Raw genomic sequence first — 13,438 nt, forward strand, 5'->3', positions numbered from 1 at the left:
CCAAATTAATAAGTTAATAATGAATCAAAATGTTTAAATTTGAAAAAAAAAAAAAAAAATGATTAAAAATTGACATAAAATACATTGATAATTCAAAAATCATTATTTATCACTGTGTTAAAATTTAACATTTAATAATTTTTAAGATGAAAATTACATATAAGAAAATTGTTACTTTCAGAAATTAAAGAAAAAAAAATTGAAATGAAACTCCAATTGTTTTTCTCATAATATGGACGTATGTACATTACAAATCACGTGATTATTTTCGTCATATCTTCCCCCAACAACAAATGCTTATCCCCGCTCGTCAAAATTCACTATTCTCCCACGCCCTTCCTCATACTTCTTTTATTTGTACCAAAGTAAAAATACACTTATCACCCTTATCGAATAACCATACAAAGCTATATCGACGCTTTTTTAATTGGCCAGCAAATGGTATTAATTGATCAATAACAATAATTACATTTATACATAGAACAAATTTGTATAGAATTTCGCTAAGAAATTAAAATTCTTATTTATCAAAATCTCCAAATGGATTGAATACAAAGAAGCTGATATATAAGATTTCGTAAAACGCCTTTGCGAAAGAAATGACGATAAGAAATGGGTTTTTACACTATACACACAAAGACCTAAAGATACGAAATTTGGATCTCAGCCAATATCAGCATCCACGAGACTTTCCAGCTTATCTGAAAAGTGAAGTTGATCATTAACGCCGTCTACAAAGTAAGTCAATATGCGTGAAATTCTGCGGGATAAACTTCTAGGTATTTGATAAAATAATGCAGTCAGTAATAAACTTTCTAAACATAACTACATTAATGAAAGAATTGACTTGATTTAAAATAAAAAATCTTTTTAAAGAAATTCATTTTCTGAAATCCAGCAGAAAAATTTTTAAACCATGAAAAAAAAATTTCTTCGACTCGATTATCATTTAAAAAGTTTTGAAAATAATTTCAAGTAATTGTATTGAGTAATCCTGTCATTGGCCTATGACTGTTGGGTCTTAATAAAAGAAAATTAAAATAAAATGATCTTAATAAATTTTACAGGATTGTTAATAATAAATTTGTGACTCACACAGTACGCACTTAGCGCTAGAAAAGACTAAAGAGACAAACACATATTTTGCGCATATATAGCGATATCACTACAGTAGCCGTGTCAACAATCTCTTATATACTCATCAATGTTTTCGAACGATCGACACGTTTCCGGATCGTCTGGCTCATGACTCACCATAGTACATTATACTAGTCAAACTAGCACACTTCGCATATTTCAACGAATAACCAGGTGTTTCCATTTTCACTCTGCACATCACACACATGTACGACAAGTGATATGTTGCAATGAAACTGGACTTCAATTATAAAAATCGAGTCACTTCTTAATAAAATGAAAGTATTTTTTGAAGATTTGGGTAAATATTTAACGGATGCTGTAAAAAATATGAACATGATAAAATATGCTGTGTGTAATTACAAGGTAGTGTTAGGATTCAACGTACTGAAAAAAAGTATGCAGTGATGCAAAACTAAATAATGAAGTTAAAATTATGTCAAGTGTATTTTATAAAACTTCCTTCAACGTTCTGGTATGACAAACATTTAACAACTCGCTTAAACACTCGATCCGCGTAAAAGAAATTTTTGAATAAGCTTGCGGAATAATACCTGTATACTCGCCTATATGGTATTGTTTACCCGTAGATTGAATTCGCCGGCATACAATTCAATTTGTTTTTACATTCCCTGATGGTTCTGCCAGAGAATCTTTAATGTGTATGCAGTAGTACTATTCTTCTTGGGTAAAATAAATTTTCTATACTTCGTTATTTACGAAAGACAAAGAATTTATTTTATTTCTGTGCATATCTTATGAATAAGAACAAATTTTAAAAATCAACTAGGAAAATTGATGATGAAAACCAGTATTTTTAGTAAATTTCATAGAAATCTAACTATTGCATTGGTCCTCATAACGGAATTTTTGAAAAATTTTCAAAAAGTGCATATCGTTCAAAAGTTTATATATGTAACAAATTCAAGACGATAGTGTTTATAATTAGCAACGAATCTCCACCAAACTCAACATACTTATTCTAGAGATAAATATCGAAGTTAAGTTCGAAGATGAGCTCAATCATTCAAGTAATTTAGAAATGCCAGGATCTCACAATTTTCAAAATTTTTATGATTCATATTTTTTCACTGTCTTCCTCGAACAACTCTCAATGGGATAACTTATTGAATCTCTGTAAATTGCATCTGAAAGCTCTTTAAACAAGCTTCAATTTGAGTACTATATCATATGTATAGTCTCAAAACTATGTCCAATTCTGCTGTGCCAATTATGAAATTTGCTGTTACACTGGTTTTCTTTTTTAATGTACAATCCTAGTAATTTTTGTTTCTGTTCATTATAAAATCTACCTTCATTTCGGCTGCTGAATGGCCTTTTTTCAATTTCAGTATGATTTTTATCACATTTTTTTGTAATCAACGCAAAATTTTGTCATTGTCATAACTCATATATACTGAAAAAAAAAAACTTCTTGATTCAACAAAATATTGTTGTCAAAATGTTATTTTTGGTTCAAAAATATTCGATTCTAATTTATTCAAAAAATTCAATCACAGAGCCAGAAAATAAAACTTGCGGACAAAGAGAAAAATTTTGATATTTAAAATTTTGCCAATTCAATGAAGTATAAAATCTTCTCAATCAATAAAAGCTAAATTTTACTCAAAAATTGCTTCCTTAAAAAAAATGATATTGAAAATAAATCTTTAATACGTTTTACAATGGGTTGAATAAAAAAAAATTGTTTTTTCTCATTTTTGTAATTTTGAATCAACAAATTAGGTCTTGAATCTAAAATATAAAATTGTTGACAGAAAAACTGAATAATAGTTAATTTTGGAGAGTAGTGTTTGTCACTAAAGAAATTGATTGTTCTAACAATCAAAATTGATAACTCCCAACGTCAAAATTGATAAGTTGCTTTTGGGCGTATTCGATTGAAAAACAACTGAAAATTTTTTCATATTTATTAATGAAAATCCTTACAGAATATTCCATCAAATTAAGGAGTTTTCTCTTAATAAACCGTAATTCGTGACACACAATCAGTTGGCGTGAAAAAAATAATAAATAAAATCTTCTCTATTGCGAATATCAGAATTTTGCCGTTTGAAATTGAATAACCCCTGTTTATTTGAATTTTTTCTTTGAACAGTAAAGCTTTTATGTAGCGCTTCGATATAATGTCCGCTCTGTAGAGGCAATGTAAATTTGTGTACGTGGATCGGTGGAATAAAAAGAGTGAAAATGAAAAGAGAGGTAGATAATTTCCATTGCAGGAACAAGACTAGCTTTGCGAATACCACAATCTTGGTTTATAACTGCAATTCAAATGCTGGTTAGAAACCGTAAAACAAAACCACATTCTAGTGCAACCACAATGTTTATTTATTTATGTGTACAATAAAATCTTTTCTGTGATTGCTCGAAATTGATTGAGTGTATTAATCTACTTAATTAATTTGAGATACTGAAGTATTTCATTAAAAAAATGATAATATTATTGTAAAAAGTGTTAATTCCCATTCATGATTGATTACAACGAGATAAATTTAGTAATTGAAATTCTTATCGGTCAAGATATCATTGTCAGAATTAAAATTCAAAGTTATCAAACTAAAAATCTAAGTGATGTCAAAAACAAAAAAAACTTTCGAGCTTAATTTTTTTTAATTTAATCAAAATAGTTAATTAAAGTCTTTAATGTATGTATGAATTTAATGAACCACGTTAAATGAATCAATAAATACTGAATTTGAAATGTTTAATGGAATCTTTCATCAGCTTGAATTTAATTTTACAAATTAAAGTTCTTGTGTATTTTAGAATGCAATAAATGATTTTAATCAGAGAATTTAAAATTAATGGTAAATTTTTTATTAATTTAAAGAGATTTTTAAGTTATTTTAAGATGAAAATTTTTCTATGAAATGTCATACCGTCATTAAATAAAATTTAATTTAAATGAGAACGAAAGAAGATCAAATTACGTTTATTGAATAATTATAAGTCGTTTGTATCGAGTAAAAAATACAGTGTAAAAATAATAAAAATAATAATAATATTATTATTATTATTATTAATAAAATACATAGTAAAAAATTTTGCGTCAATGCATCAAAAAATTTTGTGTTAAAAATTTTTATTTTAACTATTTAACACTTTTTTGTGTTAATTTAACACAATCAATGTTAAATTTACATATAAAAGTGTTCAACATTAACACAAAAATTTTTTGACGCAATGACGCAAAATTTTTTACTGTGAAGTTATTCGCTGAAAGTAATTATCTTATTTTATGTATTGATTTTTTTTTGTATGTATCGAATTTTGAGTGTCAAATATGATTGATAGGTATGAAAATAATTATTACTTGTATCTAATAATTGAAATTTACGATAATTGTTTAAAATAGCCAATTTTCTTGAATACAATCGGTTTAATAATTTCAAAGTTATTCGAAGAATCGAAACTTCCATTCTTTTTTTATAAAATAAGACATCAACTACGCACTAAACTTGCTTTAAAATTTAATCAAATTTAAGTAAAAGGCTGATGAGCTCCTTTGATTAATATAAACTGCATCTGAATGAGTTAATTAATGAGATTACATACAGCGGAAGATATATTATTTGCTAAATTTTACATAACGATATCTTGAGAGCTAATTAAAAAATTTGAATGTAGCTTGCATGACTCCAGAGTTTTGTTTATATATTAATTAAGCTTAATGTTTCATCATTTCATTGTTCGTAGTGAATTAAAACAAAAATACATTTTTTGTACGTATTGTTTTAATAAATTAATTGATGATAAATTTTATCGATGTTTAAATGTTGTTATAAATTACTTTGATTGATAATAAATATAATAATTAGATCATTTAATATTGATTTAAAACTTTTCTGATAAATTTTGAGAAAAATTAATAAAATTATTTGTTTTAATTGAAATTTTTTTATTAAAAAATCACACATAATTTGAATAAGTCATAAACAGAAAAAAAAGTCAACATTCAAATATAAATCTCTAATTACCATAAAAATAAATGGATTTTAATAAAAGATTTTAATTAGCAATAAAATGTAAAGATATATTGAAACCGTGCGCATAGATAATGCAATCAATTTTATTTCATCGAGAGTAAAATAATCAGATCATCAGACGTTTTTTATTTATAATCTAAACTTGATATTAAGATTTATTATCAGTATTTATCTCGATGGGATTTACGACTTGTGAGTATATAAATAAGAAAATAAGTGCATATTACCCAAGTTCCAATTCAACTGTTTGCTCAAGTTGCAGTTATGAAAATAATATTGACACTTGTTAGTCTTTTGGCACTTACTCGAGGTATCAAAAAACAACTTTTTTTTTTTTCGTTTTTAATTTAAATGACTCTGAACTTAATTTTTTTACTGATCAATAAAAGCATTAATTTTAAAAATAATTTAAAAATTTGATATCAAACTTAAACATTAGTGCATAACGTTCCGCAATTTTGCAGCTGGAGTACTGCCAAAACCTTTTCAAGGGCGGATTGTCAATGGCAATAATGCTCAACTTGGCGAAATTCCTTACCAGGTAAATCGATATTTACATTATCTATACATGCACTGTTAATTCTTTTCAAAAAATATTTTAACGAATGAAAAAGTTCAAAAATAATAACAATGTTGTTTTTTTCCGGTCTTATTTTTTCTGTGTCGAATTGCTAATTAAACATTTTTTTTTTTTTTTTTTTTTTCAATAATAATAAATATTTTTCATAACAAAAATACATTTTTTCTAAAATACTTGATAGTAATTAGATTTTAAAGTACTTTTTACAATTTACAAATTATCTTATTATAACTTTACCAGAAAATGTATAAAAACGTTTTCACATGCGTGAATCGTCGAGAAAAGTTGAAGCGATTGTTAAGTACATCTCAAGCGTTTACGCTTGAAGTGTGCAGTATACAAAGGAAATTTTAACATTAAGCGTTGAAGATACATGAATATTTCCATTCAACCATATTTCAGTGTTAAATAAAAATTTTCTTTATAGTTACCCCGTTCTTCAGTTTTATACATGAATTTTTAGTTTCCTGGCTACACGAAAAAAAACAAGATGACACTGGATATCATCCTAGATTATACTTAGTGAAAAAATTTTTTAGATAGTAGCTAATATAATCCAGATAACAATGAGTATAATCCAGATATCACTTAGTATAATCTGGATTATACTAGCTACTATCAGAAAATTTTTTTCACCACAGATATCACTGAGCATAATCTGGAATGATATCCAGTGTCATCTTGTTCTTTCCGTGTAGTTTCTTATTTCTATGAATTCTCATACCAATCAAAATTCATGCTCAGAAAAAAAAATTTCTTGAAGCAAGAAAATTATAAGAAAGACCGAAATTATTTTGGAGCAAGAAGAAATTTTTTTGGCTTAAAATTATTTAACTTCATTCAAGAAATTTTAACTTTATTCAAGAAATTTTCAGTCATCTTTAAGATTTTCTTTATTTAAAAAAATTTACGCTTGACTCAAAATTTTTTTTCTTTCTGTGTGGTTATAGAAGATTGAAAATGATTCCAAAACTCTACAAGCATAAAATAAATTACATACTTTTTTTGTGATTTCAGGTGTCCCTTCAAATCCCCTACAGCTCTTTCCACTTCTGCGGGGGTTCAATTCTAAATGAGAATTTTGTTATTACGGCTGCTCATTGTGTTGAAGGGTAAGTTAACTTCATAATACTTACAAAGAAATTATCAAAAAATCAAAACAATCTCTGCTTTTACAGTTTCTATTTTTATCATTTTGATACTTGTTATTTTTGATCTGTTAGTATTATTGAATCTTAAAAAATTCTTATCAATTTTTTTTTTTATTATATTGACAGTACTTTTATCTCAGATAAAATTTAATCCACGATTGAAAAACTGGCCCTAAAGATGATATTTGCAAAATAAATTTTTCTTGCTGTAATTTATTTGTTAAAAAAATTCTAAAAATTATCAGATGTCTCTTAATTTCAGTATCATGATCCAAAAATAAATTTCTTTAATTAATTTGAGATGAGTATCTCAAAACAAGAGTAAAATTTTGAAAATAATATTTTTTATTGAATCAAGTATTCTTTCAATGTATTTAATAACGGAACATATTAATAATTTCTAGGAGATCTCCAAGTGATGTTAAAGTTGTCTCAGCTACTATCGATTTAAAGAATCCTCAATCTATTCATGAAGTCATCAAAGTTATTGTCCATGAAAGATACAACCCAAGTGATTCATGGCGCAACGATATTGCACTATTAAAAGTAAAAGAGGTTTTCATTGAAAGTGAGGTTGTAAGTTTTGTTCCTTTGCCGAGTCCAAACCAAGAAGTGCCATCTAATTCCGTGGCAGTTGTATCCGGTTGGGGAAGATTAATGGTAAATTGAATAATTTATCCTACCCATCATACAGTTTCTTGATTTCTTCATACATTTCTGTCGACTTTTTGCACTGCAGGAAGGTGGGAATACGCCAACAATTCTCCAAAAAACTACGATAGTCATTGCCGATCAAGATTACTGTGAGCAGAAGTACGGCTGGCATAATTTGAATATATATGAAAGTCATATATGTGCCTACGACCCAATTGAAGAATCAGGCTCCTGTCATGTAAGCATAATTAGAGAAAATTGAGCAATATGCAAATCTTTGATAATAAATTAGTCTTTCAACTCATCGATTCACTTGTATGTTTTAGGGTGACTCTGGTGGTCCTTTGACAGTTGACGGTAAACTTACTGGTCTTGTGTCTTGGGCGATGGGCTGTGCGTCGACTGAATACCCTACTGTGTACACCCGGGTTTCTGAGTACATTTATTGGATCAATGCTAATGCTCTCTAATTAGCTGTGACACTTTACTCTTCAAGAAATCTTTAAGCTACTATTATTTGATGATTTTATATCTTTGTAAGAAATTAAATACATAAACTGTAAATTTTTATTTTAATTTTGGTCTCTTATATTTCAATCATTTGTAAAAGAAAAGATTATTTTAGTAGATTTAATGGAAATTTAACTATTAAATTTATCCTCATGACGGAACTTTCAAAAACTAAGCTATGAACTCAGCTCATTTCAGTCAATCTGGTTCAGAAAATATATGCACTGATAAAAAAGTTAACTTGATTCAAAAAAAAAATCTTGAACGAAGAATACCCGTGTAAAAAAAATCTTCTTAAAATTGTCTTAAAATCGTCGTTTGTTTAAGATCTTAAACGTGACACAAACCAAGACTATTTTAAGACGCCAAAAAAAAAATTTCGAGAGCAGATTTTTGAAATTTGGTTCTCGAATTTGTTATGAAAATAAGACGATATCATAGCGACAGCTCCTTAAAGTAGTCTTAAAATAATCTAAAAATCATCTTAAAAAAAACTTAAAATAATTTTTAAAAAATCTTAAAATAGTTTAAGAAAAATCTTAAAATAGTCTTAAAAAATCTTAAAAAAATTTTTCGAGGCGATTTTAAGATGAGCTAACAACGACAGAGCCCCGGAACATTAAACCGGAGCGTCTTAAAAACGTCTCAAAATTGTCCGACAATTGTCTTAAAAAAGTGTTAAAATAGTCTTGATTTATGTCACGTTTAAGATCTTAAACAAACGGCAATTTTAAGACGATTTTTCTTTACACAGGTATAAAAAAAAATGGTTTTTTTTAGTCGAGAAAGAAATTTTGGCTCAAGAATTTATCCTCTTGACTCAAGGAAATCATTTTTTTTCAAATGGCATCATTGGTTCAAGATTTTTTTTCTTGAATCAAGTTAATTTTTTCATCAGTGTATGGCTCCAAAATTTATATATATTATTGATGTATGAATATTTGAAACTTCGAACCATTCGAGACGAATCGAATAGAAAAACTCAAATCAAATATTTAAAGAATTCGAATAGCTAGAAATATTCAAATCCTTTGAATAGTTTGAACTTTTCCTGGTTATTCTCGAGATAACTTTAAACGTGATCTTATTAAATTTAGGTAAGAAATATTTGAAATTTCATTTCATGAGTTTCAATTCACTTATTGTTTCAAAGCAAAAATTACTGATGTTTCTTCGCGATGAAATTTTACTACTACGTTCATTTAAAAATTTAAAAGTTTTTCGTAACTTTAAAAAATCTACTTCCATTTCGCTGCCGAATGATATTTTTTCAAAAAGGAGGTTATTAATTTATACTAATAAGGAAAGTACAGCTTAATGATGAATTTCCATTGCAATCCTCAATTTATCTTTCAAAATAAAAATAAGCATAACGAATTTTTATGAAAGAATCTTATACAAATTATATTCTAAATTTATGTTCGTATCAAATTATAAATTCATAATGATGCTAAAAAATGAATAAATTTAACATTCTTAACATACCAAAGTCAACTATATATAATTCTATGCAATGCATTATACTTGAAGCTAACTAGCTATTACATATAGATTAGTGGGGTGCGGATGATTCAGATTAACCAGATTCTGATGTATACCAATTATACCGCTTCTCAATTACCCAGATTTTGATTTACCATATTCCAATGGAGACAATTCAATGACAAGAATTGATTAAAAGTCAATCGGAGTTCGGAACAGTGGATTGACTGTCTAACGTAGGACCGTGTTTATATTCCACTATGAGAAAACTAATCAAAACACAATAAAAAGCAGTTTCATAAAGGCTGACTTTAATTATGGAGTTGAGTAATATTTTCCATTAAATATGAGATCTATTTGCATACTCAAATAGTATATTGCACGCAAAAGCAGGACAGTTAGACATTGCAACCCACGTATGTAATTGCCTTTACAAGCGAATTGGGATATCCTACCTCTCGCTGTAGCGAGTATGCTATTTTTCACCAGACCCATACCTGGAAGCTTAAACTTTTGCCATTGTTGTTTAAGGATGGCGCATGTGTCGGCATATTTCATTTGTTTTCTCATGAGAGAAAAGTATGACTTTCCGCCTGTTTAACAAAACTAAAATTTAAAGTTTTGATGTAGATATGGAGGAAATCATTCCTTGTACAGAGAAGATCAATCTCGATATTATTTCAGAATAATTTACTAATATTTGTGAATGCTCTTTATTAGTTTTTTTAAAATATCTTTAACCCACATCTTTCTTTTATCATAATTGAATTACAGCCAGTTTGAAATCGGTTAAAATTTTTCAATCTTGTGATCTCTTACTTTTGTTAGGTAATAAATTATGTCTATGTAAGATTCTTTTTTTGATAAGCTTTCTTTAATTGAATTCGGTTATTTTATCGAGCTATGTGTCTACGTCTGACATAAGTCACAATTTATTTAGTTTTTTTTTAAGGCACTCCAGCCAAATAACTGTCCAATGTATAAATTTAGTAGCTATTTTATGATTTATAAAAAGTTAATTACATTTTGGAAATTAAGAACTAAAAATTTCACGATAAATATGAAGTCAAGTTCATGGATATTTTATCTGCAGATCAGTATATGCTATTAGCGTAGATACAAATATTAATGAATTGACGTATTGCAATTCAATTACTTGTTCGTTACGAGAGCTTTTCAAAAATCAATTGTGATGTGGCTCGCAACAATCAATGCAATTTTTTGAATTCGACAAAAACATTAGTAAAAAAAATTGATTTCACAAAAATTATTGAAGTATGTCGATACTGCCATTCTAATGCGTCGTATCCCAGATTTAGAAAATTTTCCAGCAGACGGTAAAAACGATTTATTTTTAACATTGACTGAATGGGATTCGACTGACAAAAATATTTATTTAAAAATCGTAATTAAACTATTTGATCTTTAAAATTTTAATACGACTTGCATAATATTTTTATGATTCTATTTTTCAAAAAAAGTCAATTTGTCAAATTTTGTGGGGTACGACATATTAGCATAGCAGTATCAATATAGGCATTTTTGTTGAAATTTCAAAATTTCAAAATTTGACCAAACAAAACTCCTGTTAAAAAATTCTATGAAAGCCAAATAAATCCCTTGCGCTCAAAATATTTTAGGAAATTCCCAAACATAACTCTTGTTAAAAACGGATCTTAAAATTCCAATTTTAAGAGGTCCATCACGAATTTTGAATTTTGGAACACCCTAATATATACATAATCACCAAACTAGGTAGAATAGCTTCCTAGGGCCTCGAAACCTCAAGATCTGATAGAAACTCTATTTTCGAAAATCGGGGTAAAAACAATAATTTCCTGATTTTTTTTAAATCATTGATTTTCTTTGCGGGACGTTAAATGCAAAATTACAATAAATTATGCAACACAAATGTGTAACAACCATTTTAATATTTTTTAATAGATTGTGTGACTGAGCTTGAACCATTATGATCAAAATGATAAAAATGACGCAATCTAACTGTGTGAAAATCCAACATAAAAAGTAATAAATATTCTCAGCTTTTCACTATTCATTTTTCATTCCTTTCAACAAGTATCATGTGCTTTATTTACATTTAAAATATTTGTATGCATAATGCATGTACTTATTTGTTGATTGATGTTTTTTTTGTAATAGCTGTGTCAACAGCAGCATGAGCCTATGATTGCCTCAGAGTGAAACTTGAAAAAAAGTGAAAAAAGACATCCTTTGGGTTGAAAAACTAGCATCAACAAAAAGTCAAGCATCAGAGAATCTCCTTTGCGATAGAACAGCTATAGTAGATATTTACAATGCTAATGAAATCCCGTTTTTGTTACCTTCATTTTTCCGAGTGAAATGCAAGCCTCTAGCTCTTTTGAATAATCCATCTAAAATTTCCCGAATTTAATTTCCTAAACGTTCCTATTTTCCTTTCAGGTTCTCGTATTTTAAAATAATAAAAAGATTATTAACGTTAAAAAAATAGTGTGCTCTACAATTATTATGGTGCGGAATTCTTCAATACAATTATATCATCCAATCAACATCAAACGGCAATTATTATTATTATAGCTTCCGAGCAGAACATTGAACTAATATTAATTAAAATTGAAACCTGCGCGATGAAAATAATTAATTTCTGTACAATAATCGAAAGTGATAGAGTGGCTATGATGAAAAGAATTCAGAAAACTGTAAAACTGTTGACTCTGCAGCCTATCTCGATATGCCGCTGTGTTTAAGCTCAACAAGTAAGAGAACATAGTTGCTTAAAAGTATTTTCGTGCTCAAAAATGTTACGTCAAGTGTTAATAAGGAACTTATGATGAATATTATCAAAAGTAATCGAAGTCAGTTAACAAATAGTGTAAATTCTTAAATTACTTTTAATACAGTTTATTTAATCAAGTAAAAACTGCTGGGAAATATTTATTCCGTTTTGCTGCATTTACACTGAGAGAGGAAATTACTTTCGAGAAAAAAAATCATTCTAGTTACTATATGTTGAATTGTTGGAAATTTTCAAAAACTTTCATTTTTTAGATGAAGAAACCACATTTTTCTTGTCGCATTTTTTTTATAAAATCAAGTTCTTTTCATGCAGAAAGAAACTTTAAATTTGAAGGTAGTTAACAAGTATTTCATTCAAAACTTCAAATTTTTAATGATAAAAAATTATTTTTATTTCAATATATTCAAACGATTCAACGAGTATGATAGATTAAAAAAAAAAAAAAAAAAAAAAAAAAAACTTTATTGAAAAAGAACTTAATTTAAAAAAATAAAATACTACAAAAAAAAAGTGATTGCTTCAGCTGATAAAAAGAAAATTTCGAGAAATACAAATTCTTCTAACAAAAGTGCTCTTTTTTTTCAATACGAATTTTTTTTCTTAGTGTAATTATGAAATATTAAAAAAAAAAAAAAAAGGCAAAAAAAATTTTTTTTTTAATTGTTTCTTTTAATTTTAAAAGAAACCAGAAAATGCACAAAAATTAAACTTTTAAAAGAAAAGAAACAACGACATTATGACATACTCACGAAACATTTGAAGAATTGTAATTTTTGGATACTTGTCAACAATAACTCTCGAATGAATTGATCGGCTTTAATCAATTTATAATTTGCTAAATTTGACGCGGAATTTTCAAACTTGAGATTTGATTTGATAATATAAATAAATATTGAACTGAATCAAAAATATTTAGAATTGGCTATTTTTTCAGCGAAAAGTTGAGAAATTATTTAATATATTGATTTCTATGAAACGAATTAAATTGATATGCAAAATGAAAGCTCAGTAATAAAATACGAAGTCTCCTTTCTTATTAAAATATTATAATGCTAAAAATCAATTTCTGTAAACGAAAGCGATTATTTTTTTTTTGTTTTATCAAACGCCAGCGGGA

At 27.3% G+C, this 13,438-nt stretch overlaps 2 protein-coding genes across 2 annotated transcripts in view; one reads left to right on the forward strand and one right to left on the reverse strand.

Moving 5' to 3' along the window:
• Hwt (SH2 domain-containing adapter heavyweight) overlaps positions 1–13,438 on the reverse strand; it is a 180,250-nt gene that overhangs the window by 160,177 nt on the left and 6,635 nt on the right. The window lies entirely within an intron of this gene.
• Positions 5,371–8,120, forward strand: LOC141533073 (trypsin-1-like). Its single transcript, XM_074251754.1, has 6 exons — positions 5,371–5,457; positions 5,612–5,688; positions 6,745–6,839; positions 7,283–7,538; positions 7,618–7,770; positions 7,859–8,120. The coding sequence occupies exons 1-6, from the start codon at positions 5,412–5,414 to the stop codon at positions 8,000–8,002; spliced, it is 771 nt and encodes a 256-aa protein (XP_074107855.1). The 5' UTR covers positions 5,371–5,411; the 3' UTR covers positions 8,003–8,120.

Source organism: Cotesia typhae, unplaced genomic scaffold, assembly GCF_013202065.1.
Source record: "Cotesia typhae breed Kobodo isofemale line unplaced genomic scaffold, CoteBio_Ctyphae contig_122, whole genome shotgun sequence".
NCBI classification, from domain to species: domain Eukaryota; kingdom Metazoa; phylum Arthropoda; class Insecta; order Hymenoptera; family Braconidae; genus Cotesia; species Cotesia typhae.

What these genes read in the sequence shown, in the direction of transcription:
- LOC141533073 (XM_074251754.1), top strand. Translation starts at nt 5,412, where the DNA reads ATGAAAATAATATTGACACTTGTTAGTCTTTTGGCACTTACTCGAG. An exon ending in TTGGCGAAATTCCTTACCAG is followed by an intron (nt 5,689 to 6,744) that starts GTAAATCGATAT and finishes TTGTGATTTCAG; the next exon opens with GTGTCCCTTCAAATCCCCTA. An exon ending in CCGGTTGGGGAAGATTAATG is followed by an intron (nt 7,539 to 7,617) that starts GTAAATTGAATA and finishes TTTGCACTGCAG; the next exon opens with GAAGGTGGGAATACGCCAAC.